The sequence below is a fragment of the Anopheles coluzzii genome, chromosome 2 (genome assembly GCF_943734685.1).
Source record: "Anopheles coluzzii chromosome 2, AcolN3, whole genome shotgun sequence".
NCBI lineage: Eukaryota > Metazoa > Arthropoda > Insecta > Diptera > Culicidae > Anopheles > Anopheles coluzzii.
The window spans coordinates 25,220,984-25,236,018 of record NC_064670.1 but is presented as its reverse complement, the minus strand read 5'-3'; the positions used below and the strand labels follow the sequence as shown (position 1 = coordinate 25,236,018).

The following is a 15,035-nucleotide window of genomic DNA, read 5'->3' as shown; positions in this document are numbered from 1 at the left end:
TCTTCTTCTTCTTCTTCTTCTTCTTCTTCTTCTTCTTCTTCTTCTTCTTCTTCTTCTTCTTCTTCTTCTTCTTCTTCTTCTTCTTCTTCTTCTTCTTCTTCTTCTTCTTCTTCTTCTTCTTCTTCTTCTTCTTCTTCTTCTTCTTCTTCTTCTTCTTCTTCTTCTTCTTCTTCTTCTTCTTCTTCTTCTTCTTCTTCTTCTTCTTCTTCTTCTTCTTCTTCTTCTTCTTCTTCTTCTTCTTCTTCTTCTTCTTCTTCTTCTTCTTCTTCTTCTTCTTCTTCTTCTTCTTCTTCTTCTTCTTCTTCTTCTTCTTCTTCTTCTTCTTCTTCTTCTTCTTCTTCTTCTTCTTCTTCTTCTTCTTCTTCTTCTTCTTCTTCTTCTTCTTCTTTGGCGCAACAACCGTTGTCGTTCAAAGCCTACCTGTATCACTAGTGGGCTTGGCTTTCAGCGACTTATCAATTATCATAGCAGGATAGTATTTCCTACGTATGGGGGCATGGTCCATTCTGGGCTTGAACCCCTGACGGGCATGTTGTTAGTGGGCATTTTTATCGAATGACTATAGAACAAAACAAAAAACAACATAGATAATTGCTTGCCATAAACATCATTTGAAAGGTTTTTAGTGAAGCTTTCTTGCGAAAATAACTCTACGACCTTGCGAGCTGCCTTTAAGAAGTTATCAGGACCTACGCCATGACGGACGAAGACATGCGTGTAAACATGTTTAATGTTCTATCCTCGAAGTTTATCAATTCCTCCTCAGTTTTTGCGACAAAATTGTTGGTGTAGAGCTTCTGCCTCGTGTTGGTAACGCAGCGATGTGACGATTGTTCTCTCGGTCTTCATCTTCAGCTTCCTCTGGAGCCTCAAGTCGCCGCTCAGTGTCGTTGGCCATTCGGAACCGGGCTTTTTTTTCAAAGCTCGATTGTTGGCTAATAGTGCCAACATTTTGTAGATGCTGGAATGGACTTATCCAATGTCCACAAACTGCTGTACAATGTTCGTTCCCGTTGTGGCGTGCACACATTCAAACATTGGCCATCACGGTTAGAGTTCGACTGATGGAGCTTTCCAATTTGGGCTACTGACTCATAGGATACTATTACTGAAAGTGCATCTAACGTTTTGTTAGTGCGGGTGAAGATAAAGCCATGAAAAATTGACAATTTTTGTCAATTTTTTTAAATGCAAACATTAATAACCAATAACATATATTCTAAACCAGCATACGAAACGAAAACATCAAACGGCTATCGAGAATGCGGGCTAGAGTGTTGATTGAATGAAGGAAAACATACCTCAGTTATTTACATACAATGTTTGTTTGAATTAATACATGTTTACACTCATGGTTTATGCATCGGAAGTATTGCCAATGCTTCTCGAAGGACGAACGTAAGGCAGGGGGTTGAGGTTGAGCAAACGTACGGCGGAATGTAAATATGTTAATTAGGAATGTTGTAAGGGGAGGTTGTCTAGCATGATGTTAAAAGTTAAAAAATAATGGGAATATAACAAAAAAACCTGATCAAACAAATGCAGAGCAACGATGGTGTTCACGATGTAATGAAATTAATTTCGCTTATCAATGCAATTTATTATCATGTGGTACATTGGAGTACCCCTACAGCACTTTATTGAATTGTTCTTTGTTTATTGAACAGAGCACTTTATTGAACAGAGTTTCATTGAAAATTATAACCAATTCCATTGAAAACAACTTAACATCGTATTTCAATCCATTGCGCTGTTGCAGGGCCCGTATCGAACACAACCAGTGGCAGCTACCAGTTAAGCCAGGGAAACGGCAATGAAACACTGCTCCATCAACCAAAAGCCTCAACGACGACAGGCAATAGCAACAGTGCGGCAAAGCAGCAGCAGAGCTTGTACAGCAAACAGCAACCGCAACCACAGCAGCAGCAAAAGCAGCTACAACAATCAACGGCCAGTGTAGCAAGCGGTCCTAATCTACCGCCAAACGTCGTTGCGAGCTATCCTTCGTCTTCGTCGGCCGCCGCCACCTCCGCGGGACTGTGGTCCGAAGACAACCCGTTCGTGGTCAGCTCAGCCACCGCCCAGCAACAGCAGCAGCAGCAGCAGCAACTGCCACCACACTCGAGTGGTGTGAACGTGAACGTGACCGTGAACGTGGTGGCACGACCGGTAACCGCGAGCACGATGACGACGACAACGGCAACGACGACCAGCACAACGACCCTGGCACCCCCGCGACCGATGCAGAAGGTAGAGCACGCGAGCACGCGCGACACAAGCATCTCACAGCAGATGATGTTCATCACCTTTTGTTTTTTTTTCTTCTTCTTTTGCTTCTCTCGACTCTCTGCCTTTCCCTCTCTCGCTCCTTCAGGTGATCCCGACGGTGGTCTACCTGATGTCGCGGATCGCTGTACATATGGAGATCGAGGGCACGGCACAGTGCCCGGCGCAGGTGATGCTTGCCGCCGCCCTTGGCTGTGAAGAACTAGGTATAACGAACAAATTGCTGGCCCAGAGCGTGTTCGGGCTGTGGATGACCAGCCCGCTGCTGGAGGTGCAGCTCAAGCCGCACCATCGGCCGTACGCGGTGCGCGTCGCCTGGTCGAAGCTGCTGGACAAGCACAGCCACGGGAACGAGCTGGAGAAGCTGTCCGACGAGCCGATGACGACGCTCCGGCGGAACGTGTTCTTCTCCCGGCGGGACGAGGAAAAGATCAAGTAAGTTGTAGAAGTGATCGGAAGCTTCTTTGGTGTTGTTTGAAAAGGGGGAAAAATTGCATATATAATTTTCATGAGTAGTTTTTATGCTTTTTTAATGATTATTTTGCAATAGAACTAACCAATATTCCTACATAAAATTAACAATGTTCCCAGAATTGAATCTTTCATGCAGATAAACTGTCCCAAGTTTTACCCGTTTTATTCCGCCTAAATGTATGCAATTGTTTTATCCCTTTCTCAATCCGTTTACTGTGTCCGCCTAAAACTATGCAATCGCTTGAATCCTCTGCAAATACTAATTAATTGCACTCTCTCTCTCCTCCCTTCGGTGCCACTTGACAGAGATCCGCGGATATTGGAGCTGCTGTACGAGGAGGCAAGACACAACGTACTGCTCGGCCGGTACGTCATGGAACCGTCGCAATCGATCATGCTCGGTGGCATCCAGGCCCGGATAGAGCTGGGCCCGTACAATTCCCACACGCACACAACTAGCTACTTCCGGTAAGTATAACCGTCCCTCTCTGGACACCCTGTTGCCCCCCTTGCCAGTTTATTTCATTCCCGCTTCGTTTGTTTGGTTTGTAGGGAGAATCAATTCCGCTTCCTGCCGGCACACGTGGCCAAAAGCTCGAGCTGGTCCTGGTTGCCGATCAGTCAGCGATCGTCGGCCGAGGTACGGCTGTTGGAGCAGTTCAAGCGCGTTCCAACAACGGCTACCACCAAGAAGCTGATGCGGAAGTATCTCGAGTTTTGCTGGGGTCTGCCGTTCTACGGGTAAGCCTCCACGGAGTTAATGTGAAATGCGAGACTAATGTAACGCGTGTTTGTACTCCTGTTCAGGGCGGCCTACTTCCACGGACAAGTCGAACAACCGGTACGTGGTCTTATGAGCTTGATGCAGCAGAAGGATCTGCCCGTCCTGATAGCGGTCAACGAGCGGGGGATCTTCGTGATCGATCAGATCGAATGTGTAAGTGTGGGGGGAGAGTGTTACGAAAACAGACACCCATTGACCACCGTTTCCAATCGTTTTCATCCATCCATCCTTCGACAGACACTGCTGCTGGGGCTAAAGTACGAAGAGTTCTCGTGGGAGTACGCGAAACCAAGCAACGTGAACGATCCGGAGTGCTTGCCGTGCATCTTTCTGCAGTTTGGCGCGGTGGAGAACGGCATCGCGGCCACCAAGCTGATGCAAATCTTTTCCCGCCAGGCCGCCATGGTAGACGCCTTAATCACGCACTTCATCGAGCAGGACAAGCGGCGAAAGGAGAGCGGTGCCGATGCGGACCAGGCCGCCGGTGGACTGGCGGACAACACCTACGTGGGTGAGTAAACGTTACGTTAAGTGGCGTCCCAAACTGCCCCACCCAGTTTGAAAGTTTGTCGCGGTAATGGTCACAGGAAGAGGATGTGACCAGAGGAAGCGTATAACTGATAGATGCTTACGTTTCGCTTTTACTGAAAACATTGCAAGCAGCGGTTAGGAAATTCCTGCCCCAGACGGCTCTGTGCTGAAGTATCACTGGAAGCGACGAGAAGATAGTTTTAGATGTTGTGCTATGCGAAACATGAAAAGAGGCATGGTTCTCGGTAACGAACTGTTGGAATCTTCCTTGAGCGTGCACTTTGCCCATATAAATAGCGCAAGCGTTTGCAAAATGGTTTCACGAACCAATAGCTGAAATAGCAACGAGAGTACGCTATGCAAGCGCACAGCAAACATTCCAACTTTGAGCGTAGATTCTGGCCATAGTGGCACGAGGAAACGGCAAAGAAAGGAAACAATTAACTTCAATTTGAAATGCCACGGGGCCAATGTAAACAAACTTAAGAACGGTATTTATCTTAGGGGATACCTCAGCAAGCGATGACGTTTTTGAGCATTGGTTGCTATGGTTAGTGTGGGAGACCAGTTGTCCCTGTGTGTAGTATGTGCCCTGTGTGCCTCGTTGCTAAGGCTCGTATCAACAAGGGAAGCCGATGCTACTAAGCAAAATGGTTCTGTTTATGAAATTGCTTTCCTATTGGAAAGGACACTTAAATCCGGTCCCTAAATATCCACGTCAAAGAAAGGGAAAAAGTCGTTCGATTTCTTCGTTTCGAGCTAATAGCAAAAGGATAATACGCACCACCGTTTGATGTACTGCCCAGCAGAAAGGACCGAAACAAAAAGCACCAAACTTACTCATTTCTTTTCTGTTTCTCCCTTTGCTCCCCACCGCCAGAAACGAACCCAATCAAGAACAATGGCATCGGTGTGCTGAGCAACAAGTTCGCCCGCCTCACGCTGGCCACGTTCGACGACGAGGGGCGCTGCATCGGCCAGACGGGCTCGTTATCGATAAGCTATTAACATTTAATTCTCATTTAAGTTTGGCACCGCGGAACGGAACGGACAGGTAGGGGAGAGCGGGCAGGCGAAGGACAGCAGCACGCAACATGGACGCTTACCTATTTAGGGGGTGGAACGGGAGGCGGAAAAGCGTCGATCCCTTAAGCACAAGTCCGACTGAAATCCAGATGGGATTGCTGATAACGAGATTGGCAAAACGGGGGGCTACAATCGCACAGGGAAGAAAGGGGAGAGAAAGATAGTGTGCCCTAAGAAGAGTGTGCAGTTCCGATGGTGTACTTTCCGTTTTTTGAAGCAGAACACATACACACACACAGCAGCAGCTCCGTCGCACGGCCAATTGTACAGTACTAGCACCAGGTTCCCTTCTACCCTTCCTAGTATCTTTTCCAGTGGTTAGAGTCAGTCGATCGAAGAAGAAGAAGAAGAAGAAGAAGAAGAAGAAGAACTAGCTATCCTAGAGGCTAACCAATCGTGTGTGGCAAGGTGAAAAATCGAATTTACTTGTAAATAGTGGGACAGTAGTGAAGCGAAACGATTCGGTAGAGAGACACAACATCCCGCAGACGCATGGCGTTATGGTTGCGCCGCAAGTACGCAACCAACATTCTTCGACTTCAGCACGTGCACCTGCCGCATGTGATGCGTAGATAATAATAAAAAAAAAAACAAGATACAATAGAACGAAAAAATCGCGTTTAGAAGAAGACTTTTGCCGTGCAGCAAACCAGTACAGTATCACTTGAACACTTCACTTGTTTAGCTAACAAACATACCCACATACACACACACACCTACACACAGTAAAAACGCAAGTATGCATAGTTGCAGTTTATCCTTGTACAGTGCAAAAAGGAAATGGAGAAGACAGGAAAGCAGAAAGGGGAAGCGCAAGCATAGCGATAACTATCGTAACCAAAGGTCGTCATCAGTGTAGTACAGACACAACACAAAGAAACGCAAATTTCAGGAAATAGGACACAAAAGCGAAACGAAATGTAAAGCAAACCCGACCAGGCCGGTACAAGGGAGAAAGACAGAGACAGAGAGAGAGAGAATAATTTTGTACTTCTTTAATTTAATTATACCCAAGGAAGTATATATATACATATATATGTATACACGTACATACATATACAGTGCATATACATTTAAACTACATATATATTTAGATATTTTGTACTACATGCAAAGAAAAGGGAAAGCATGAATTAGCTGAAAGAAATGGAATGCGACATTTGGAGGTGAGAAAAAGATCGTACTGAGATGGTGAAAAATCTGACAAAAAGAAAAGAAGACAAACGCACTCAGCTGAAAAGAGTACTCCGGGGGAAGGGAAAGAAAAATCAATCAATGCTTAGGAAGTTGCGAACGTTCAGAGTGCGAATACACAGAGCAAGGAAATTAAAGTTAAGAAATGTAAAGCGATCGAAAATAATAGCAAAAAACAGCAAACCAGCACTGTAATAAAGCAAGAGAAGAAAACAAAGCATAAGTCGTTAGCATTTAGAAGGAATAGAGAAAGAAGAAAACGCGGAAGAATAAGAGGGAGAACAAACACAATCGGTTAGTCAAAACAGTATATACACAAATAGTCAAATACATTAAGAGAAAAAAAGGGTATTACACACATTACACACACACATAAACTGACACGAATGCGACGATAAGCAGCATACACGCAAGCGAACATGAAAACATAACACACTTTTAGTAACCGATATCAATAATGTAAGATAGCATGTGGTAAACATACGAAAGGACATGGGAAACACGTCGAAAGCGCGATGAGATTTTGCACAACAACAACAACCCAAACAGAGACAGAGACACTGTAATAAATGCCACAATTCCGTACAACACCGAAAAAAAAAACACACTCGGAAACATCCGTCTAGGTTATCAAATCTCGTCAAAGTACATAGGCGGAATTCGTTTCGTATTAGCAAAAACTGCAACAAAAACAGCTGCAAAACCCGCCTACACATGGACAGCATACAGTGTCACACACATACACAGACACAGACACACACAGTCGTCACTCATCGCGGAGTGCGCAGGAAAGTGGGGAACGGGGGGGACGATTCAAGTATCATTAGTATCGTCGCAGGCAGTCATATTAGGTACTTCTGCGAAGGCAAAAGGGTTAGGCGTGGAGTGAAGCTGTTCGTGCATCGAAACCGAAAAACCAAAAAATATAAATAAATAAAATCCAATAGAAATCGCGAAACATGTATGAAAGAATTACAACACAACTACTTTTGAATAAAAAAAAAGGTAAATCAAACGAAAACGAAAGAGTGTAATCGATAGTATCAAGATTGAAAGAACAGAAGAAAGTGGACATATCGTGATAGGTATGGTGGGAAATGTTTCTTCTTTTTTTTTATTTCACTCAAAATTTTAGCAGTTTAGACAATATTTTTAAACGCATTAGAAAAACACTCACACACAAGACACCAAGCGGCCTCCACCAACTCTCCATCATTCTTCGTCATAATCACTTCGCTCACAACACGGTGACTCCTCCAGCTCCGCACCAAAGTACGGTCTGAGGCGCTCATCTTCCCGCAACGCCTGCCGCAGATGGGCCGCTTTACGCCGGTAGTCGTCCTGTATGTTCTCGAGGCGCATCTGCAGTATGTGCTTATCCCGCTCGATCGTCTCTCCCTCGGCAATGAACTTCTCGTACTCGGCGTCCTCAAAGTGTTGCTGGAAGCGGGCCAGAAACCGCTTGAGCGATTGCTCCTCCGTGATCAGATCGTCGCACCGGTTGCGCAGCTCTTCCTCGAGCCGCTGGTAGAACCGGCGCAGATCCGTCGTACAGTCCCGGTACAGTGCCATCACCTGGGCCCGGGTCGGTGGACGCTTGCTGGTGTTGCCGAGCCGGAGCAGATACGGTGCCAGGAAGTCGGCCTGCTGCTGCTTGATCTGTTCCTCCCGTGCCTTGATCGCTTCGTACTTGGCCAGCCGCTGCTGACGGGCCTCCTCGTTGCGCAGCGGATCGAACAGACTGTTGGTGAGGCGCGGTGAGTCGGTTTGCTTGCGCCGCTCGCTAAGCATCGTATCGATTTCGACCACACGACGGCGGAAGGCGTGCGAGGCGAGCTCTTCCGCCTTGAGCTGCTCCTTGAGAAGGAGGAACAGATCGAGCTGCGTCGGTTGCGGGTCCCAGGGGTTGGACTAGTGTAGAGAGAGAGTGGAGGGGGGTTAGATGGGGCACTTGATGTAAGGAGCGTAACTAGCTTACCACATAGCCAGAGGTGCAGGCAGGATCGTACGGCACTTCTTCGCCCATCTCGGACTTGGGCGGCTTGACAAACTCACGCGTGGAGGCAGTAATGCAGTCCTCACCGTAGTGAAACTGGAGGGCAATCTTGTTATCCTGTATGTAGCAATTCCGGATCGCAATATCCTTCACTGGCTCTTTGGTCGGATGTTGATGAAACTTTTCAGTAATGTCCTGAAATAGTGAATGATGGTTTTATGTTTTATGTTTCTTATTTGGTCGGTTTACATGGATACGCAATCTATTTCGGAGGTACTTAATAACTTCAGAGTGCACACAAGGGTAGTTTTGGAGACAAATCAATTCTCAGATGTCTTTTACAGGAGTTATCCTAGGGTCTGAAAATTTTGCGAATCTTTCTTGACTCTTTCTTATGGGAAGTGAACTGTATATGAAGAGTATTGGACTGTAGGGTAACCTTTTAGGACAGGCATGTTGCTAATTCCCATCTGATTCCAAATCAGCCTATTCAAAACAAGTGCTCTAGAGTCCACTTCGGTTTGTATAAAGTTCTCTTCGTATAATACAGAGTTAAGAAAGTGTTCCAAAATTATCAAAACCCCTGAAAGTCCCTGTAATTTCCAAGGGTACACTGGTGGACATAAAAATAGGAAAAAAAAATTTGCGTGTTTTTTTGCGTTCACTAGGTGTGTCATCGCCAACAGTTCGAGGCGTACTGAATTTGCAATAGCCTATTTTTGCCTTTTATACTCTCATTTTTGGTGCGCTACTTATCTGAGTTTTGAGTGCCGGCAGCGTTTTGCGGCAGTATAAAAGGAGAGCCAAACCGTGTTGCGCTTCATTCTTCCATCAGGTTGCTATCAGGTTGTGAAAGGTTGCTATTTAAAAATTCCACAAAATCATCATGGGTCGCGGAAAGCACTGCACACCAGAGGAGCGAAAACACATTCAGGGGCTATATCGTGAGAACGTGCCGATCAAGACAATCTGCAAGGCGTTCGGCCGTTCGCGGACGTTTGTGGACAACGCCATTCATAGCGAGGCTACGGGTAAATCGACAGGTCGTCCGCGAAAAACAACGGCCGACGTTGACGGGCAGATTGTTGAGATGATCAGGGCGGATCCTTTCAAAACTTGTGCTCAAATCAAACAGGAGCTTGGTTTGCAAGTTTCGGCGAAAACGGTGTCTCGCCGTTTACACACCGCTGGGTTCTGTGCCCGGAGACCGCGGAAGGTTTGTAAGCTGCTGCCGCACCACGTAGAAGCGCGCATTCGGTTTGCCGAAGAACATTTAGCTGCATCCATCTTTTGGTGGAGCAAAATCATTTTTTCGGATGAGTCCAGAATCAATCTGGATGGTTCGGACGGCATTAAATACGTCTGGCGCCTTCCTAATCAGGCGTATCATCCGAAAAATACGATAAAAACCCTAAGTCACGGAGGCGGCCACGTAATGGTGTGGGGTTGCTTCTCCTGGCACGGCCCGGGTCCTTTGTTCCGTATCAACGGGACACTGAACTCGGAAGGGTATAGAAAAATACTTAGTCGTAAGATGTTGCCATACGCCCGACAAAAATTCGGAGACGAAGAGCATTACATCTTTCAGCATGATAACGACTCTAAGCACACATCGCGAACAGCTAAATGTTATTTGGCAACTCAGGATGTGCAAGTTCTACCGTGGCCTGCGTTGAGTCCTGACCTCAACCCAATTGAAAATCTGTGGTCAATTCTTAAGGACCAGCTCAAGAACCAGCATGCATCATCAGCGGATGGGCACGCTGCAAGGATTTGTGGAAACGCATACCCAGAAGCGAATGCCGTAACCTCATCGGCGATATGGCCAAACGCTGTCAGGAAGTGATAGCGAATAACGGTTACCACATTGATCGTTAGAATGTGTTTTCGCTCTGTGGAACACCGCAACACCTCCTCCCAACAACCACTTAAACAGTCCTTTTCAGGGCTACCAAATATTTCTGACAAGAACTATGTCTTTCGGTCACAGAAAAAAGTTCCTATTTTTATGTCCACCAGTGTATTTCAAGAGAAACTAATTCAGAATCCATACTAATTAGCCTTGGACCTGATACCACATTCAAATTGGTTCTATGACTGGTCCTGAAGAAATGAAACATATTCCAATGTCCTTACCGATCCTGGGACTATTTCTGACCCCCATATCGATCCAGGAACTTATTTTCAACCTACTTTTACCTGGAACTGATACTGTACCCAAAACAATTCCTGCAACTGTTCCCAAATCTAAATCAAAGGCATCCTGAAACTCCCTTATATTATTGTAATTTGAAAAATATAGCCGGCATCGCGAATAAATGAACTCTTTTTAACTGTCGTTTAAAGTTCATTTTGGTTTAACAGTTAACGACTGCTCGATATCGCATATAGGCAAACACGGGTAAAAAAATCGAGCAATATAATTAAACGACTATTAATTTGTATCGCATACGCTCTTGACAGTCGTTTGTTTAACGACGGCATAGGACCAGTCGTTAAAATTAACAAATGAACTCAGCTCAGTTTTTAACGACTGTTAATTTTAAACCATTTCTTTCGCGATGCCAGCTTATACCTGCATATGTATCTGTCATGGAATGGATCGTGAACCTATCCTGGTTTAGGATTTGAGAAGGTAGCAACTGATTTCGTTGCCCATGTTTTTGTTGTATTGAATGTAGAAATTTAGTGCAAAAATGTTGTTATCCAAGTATGTAGGGTGCAACGAAACTAATGCGCCTTACCCTCCAGAATTTGTATAGCAAGAAGAGATTATTGTTCTTTCCATTGATTCGAACCATAGTGCGAATGGCGACTGTTTCGAGCAGACTACTCGAAAACAGGCAACCTTTCTACCAGCGCCATCTGTTGACGAGTACTAAAAACATAAAGCAAACTTGTGCGCTGCCAACAGATGTCGCTACAGTGTCTACGCTCGAATGCCATTGAAGGTATTTTTGTTGTAATTTTAACTATTTTCCAAATAAACGACTTTTTCATTAAATTGCTCGTACTTACCGTCAACTTGCTTGGTTCTTTGGTGACCGGATCCTTGGGAATGTTGTGAAACTCGCGATAATATAACCTAGACGGGGTTCGAAAAGCAGTGAAGTTTGTTTAGCAGACACAACAACTACACTAACGCCTTTCGCGACGAAGCGCACTTACCGATCATCGCGCTTATCGTAGTGCTCCTGTATGTACTCGGCATGGTACACCAGCGTACGCAGCGCATCGAACCGGTACTGGTAAAAGAACCGCAGCTCGTACTCATTGTTCGGCGCCGCCCGGTGCTTCAGCGAGCGCAAACAGTCCGGCCGGCCCTTGTCGAACCGTTCCTCCGTCTCGTTCGTCCGGTACTCGATGCGCACCAGGTTGAGCTGATCGTCCCGGTTGGCGTAAAACTCCCACCGGCTGATCGGATCGTCGTAGTCGAGCGTATCGTACGTCGTGATGCGCCGCACCAAGCCGATCAAATTGCGGTACGGTGCGAACCGCTCGTAGATCGTCTTCTTGAAGTAGATCACCTTGGTGCCGTCCGGGAACCGCTGCTCGTAGTCGGTCCGCGAGACGTTCAGCGACCGCACCCAGGACGTCGGCATGTCGAGATGTTTCTCCTTCTCGATCTCCTCCTCCGTGGTGAGCGGGTCCTGATCCTCCGGCACCGCACTGTCCTCCCGCAGCTCGTACGGTTCCCCCGGCAGAAAGTGTTCCCAGTCGCGCCCCTCGGCCAGATCCCAGCGCATTGCCGCTAGGCCTGCGGCCGGATCCTGCTTGTTGACGTAGTAGTTGTGCTGGTTCCACACGCTCTCGATGGCGAGATAGTCGGGCGAGGACACCTCGTGCCGGAATCCGGTGGACGGTTCGAGAAAGAAGGCACTCGGCGGCTGCAGCACCTGTTCGCCCGTGTTTGGATCGAGGGCCGTCTCGCGGTAGCCCGGTTTGTAGCACCAGGGCGCATTGAGCACGATGGCCACCCAGGCGTGGACGCGATGGCCCCGCTTGGGATCGTTCGGGGGCTGCTCGAGCCGTTCGCGCTCCTCCTGTTCGGCGGCCAATCGATTCGCTTCTTCCGCCTGCACTTTGGCCACCTTTTCCTCCTCGATGCTGAGCAGGTACTGGCTGCGCAGGTCGGGCGGTTGGCGGAGTTGATACTTGTTCGGCGGCTCCGGTTGCTCCTCTTCGGTGCTTTCCTGCAAAGAAGTGGAGCAGTTTGGGTAGCAAAAAGTTAATTTTTAGAAAGAAAAACACTGTAATAAAATGCCTCACGAGACGCAACAACACTTTTGTCAGCACGGTTTGGATCGTTAACCTCTTAGACTTTCTTTACCACACTTTGAAGCTCGGTTCTTGAACGAAACGGGGGTTGGCTTTTATGTTATTATAATGTGTACCTCACATTTTACATCGTTATCCTTGCGCGGCTCGGTCATTGACGGGCGAGCAGTCGCCAAGCGTTCAATGGCCGAAGAAGCTTTAGCTGTCGCGGTTTTTTGTCTTCCCATCCTACCCACGTGAACATGTGCGCTGCACAGATGTCATGCGGCATTATTCTGGACATTTGTCTCCTCTTGTACGATACAAAAATGCGGCAGAGAAAGAGAGAGGGAGACAGAGAGGTTCCATGTGGCTGTAAAACAAATTAGCCGATAGCTTGAACTGTTTTTATGCGTTCTGTGATGGTGGAAATTTGGCTCTGTTTATGCCCCCGGTGGGTCAAGTTTCTGCCCCATCAATAGCAGACCGTTTGCACACCGTCTCAGGAAGCCGTTTCGTGCATAATTGCGTTTGCGTCGCTCCCCATGGCCTTGCTCGCTCGCCTTCACGTGCAGCTCTTCACCGGATGTGTGTGTGTGTGTGTGTTGTTCCTTGCGCGAAGAAAAGGGTTTCTCGCTACAGTTGCCGCTGCTGCTGTGTCCCGTTTTGGAATGCCGCAACCAGCATCCGGTCGTGGTTTCGTCGCGAACAATGTTACAGATTGGCGTAACCTGATGCATCAGCATTTCGAGCGAAATTCGAGACGACCCGAGATGGGCTCGGATGAGGCTTTTTTTTCCGGTGCGGTCGGGTAGGTGTCCTCATTAGCGCAAAAAAAAATTAAACATAATAAGAAAGGTGTGCGAGGGAGCGCAGGGAACCCCAAAAAAGGAAGCGAAAAGAAACTACACGAACGAGGTCACAGAGAAGAGTGTTTCAAAGAAGGAAAAAAAGCATAAAAATGCTGAAGATTCATTGAAGAAGTAATGAAGTGAATGATTTTTCTATAAAATATGCACGCTTGAAGGACCTTTTGGGGGTCCTCCGTGTAAGATGACCTAATTTAATGACCTCAATGTATGTGCGGGACTCTACTCTGTCTTACCTCTGCTTCCACCGGCACAAAAGGACACACGACGCGTTGCTGATCGTTGTTGACCACTTCGCGCGTCGCATAGCCGGAAACGACGCAAGCCGCAAACCCATTTCCGATCAGAAAGCTGGCCAGCAGCGTGGCCAGCTCGAAACTGTTCGCACGCCGCCGCTTCAGCACCTCGTCCGGCGAGACCAGGCGCGTTGGCTGGAACGGGAAAGAGAAGTTGCAAGACAATGAGAGTTAGTATTATTAAACAATTAAAGTACATACTAATTACGATTACGTTTACACATTTAAGACCTAACAGGGAGCAATAGGAGTTTTGTATAGCAGATTGCCTGAATGTTGGCGTTTTAAAGAGCGGATTGCATACCACTAGGCGTTTTTCGACAAAAATACATTTCAGACTTACTTTACTATGTTGTTATACCTTTTGCTTTCAAAAACAAGTCTTACCGACAAATTGTTTCAAGCTAGTTTTGGTATTTTTAGTCTTGTGAAACCAAAAAAAAAAGGTAAAGTGCACAACATCAATCAACAGTGGAAGGTGAGCGAAAAAAAACAACTCCCCAATCTATGCCCAGCTCTTAGACAGGAAGGATGTCAATTAAGGTGCGGCGTGCGCGGGTGGACGCAGGCATTGGACGAGAAAAACCTAAGACAGAAAAGCAATTTCCCCCCCGCCTAGCCAAAGGTGTGCTCTGCTTGGGTCTGGTCTGATGAGGACGTCCCAACGGACGCTTTTTCCACGGTCGTGGTGCGCACAAGTAAGAGATTTCGATCTCAAGCCGGCCACATCATACACACACACATATGCTGAACTCAAACTGCACACACGTGTCCACTTTCACCCATGTGCATGTACTTGACATCAATCGTGCCGTGGCGAGGGCAGAAGCAAGCAAGGGAATGACCGAAAAAGTAGACGAAAAAGCAGAAAATGAAGCCAAAAATAATGCGACATATAAGGAGAAAAAAAGTGCACACACACACACACGCACGCACGCGTACATACACTGGAAATGGATCCTTTTTTTCGCCACTTTTTCCATCCCAGCCAGTTGGGTAAAACACTTTCCATCCTGCCCCATCTCCCCGTTTCCCATTTATTGAATGTCCTGCCGGATCCTTCGATTGGCGCACTTGGAGTCACCTTATCAAATGGGGGAGAGGGACAGAGCCGCACCGAAAAGACCGCAGCACAACATAACGCAACATCGCAGCATAGTGCACCTACGGCCAGAAGCGTAGGAAGGGTTTGGCGAAAGGCAGGCAGGAAAGGCATCATAAGCGTTGACGAACGATCCGTCCTGCCCTCGATTGGAGCCGGA

At 46.9% G+C, this 15,035-nt stretch overlaps 2 protein-coding genes across 4 annotated transcripts in view; one reads left to right on the top strand and one right to left on the bottom strand.

Moving 5' to 3' along the window:
- The window catches only part of LOC120952774 (uncharacterized), a 38,467-nt gene extending 32,936 nt beyond the window's left edge, over nt 1-5,531 (top strand). For all 3 annotated transcript variants that reach the window (XM_040372262.2, XM_049606628.1, XM_040372263.2), the window contains exons 4-10: nt 1,760-2,250; nt 2,375-2,721; nt 3,067-3,228; nt 3,313-3,501; nt 3,568-3,697; nt 3,782-4,055; nt 4,956-5,531. In XM_040372262.2, coding sequence (XP_040228196.2) covers nt 1,760-2,250; nt 2,375-2,721; nt 3,067-3,228; nt 3,313-3,501; nt 3,568-3,697; nt 3,782-4,055; nt 4,956-5,083 — 1,721 coding nt within the window. In that variant the 3' untranslated portion in view covers nt 5,084-5,531. The remainder of the gene's footprint in view (nt 1-1,759; nt 2,251-2,374; nt 2,722-3,066; nt 3,229-3,312; nt 3,502-3,567; nt 3,698-3,781; nt 4,056-4,955) is intronic.
- Nucleotides 5,532-7,527: 1,996 nt separating this feature from the next.
- Nucleotides 7,528-15,035, bottom strand: part of LOC120949082 (coiled-coil domain-containing protein lobo) — a 168,676-nt gene continuing 161,168 nt past the window's right edge. The window contains exons 2-6 of the mRNA XM_040366075.2: nt 13,714-13,908; nt 11,520-12,544; nt 11,370-11,436; nt 8,334-8,546; nt 7,528-8,266 (exon numbers count right to left, since the gene is read on the bottom strand). Coding sequence (XP_040222009.2) covers nt 7,568-8,266; nt 8,334-8,546; nt 11,370-11,436; nt 11,520-12,544; nt 13,714-13,908 — 2,199 coding nt within the window. The 3' untranslated portion in view covers nt 7,528-7,567. The remainder of the gene's footprint in view (nt 8,267-8,333; nt 8,547-11,369; nt 11,437-11,519; nt 12,545-13,713; nt 13,909-15,035) is intronic.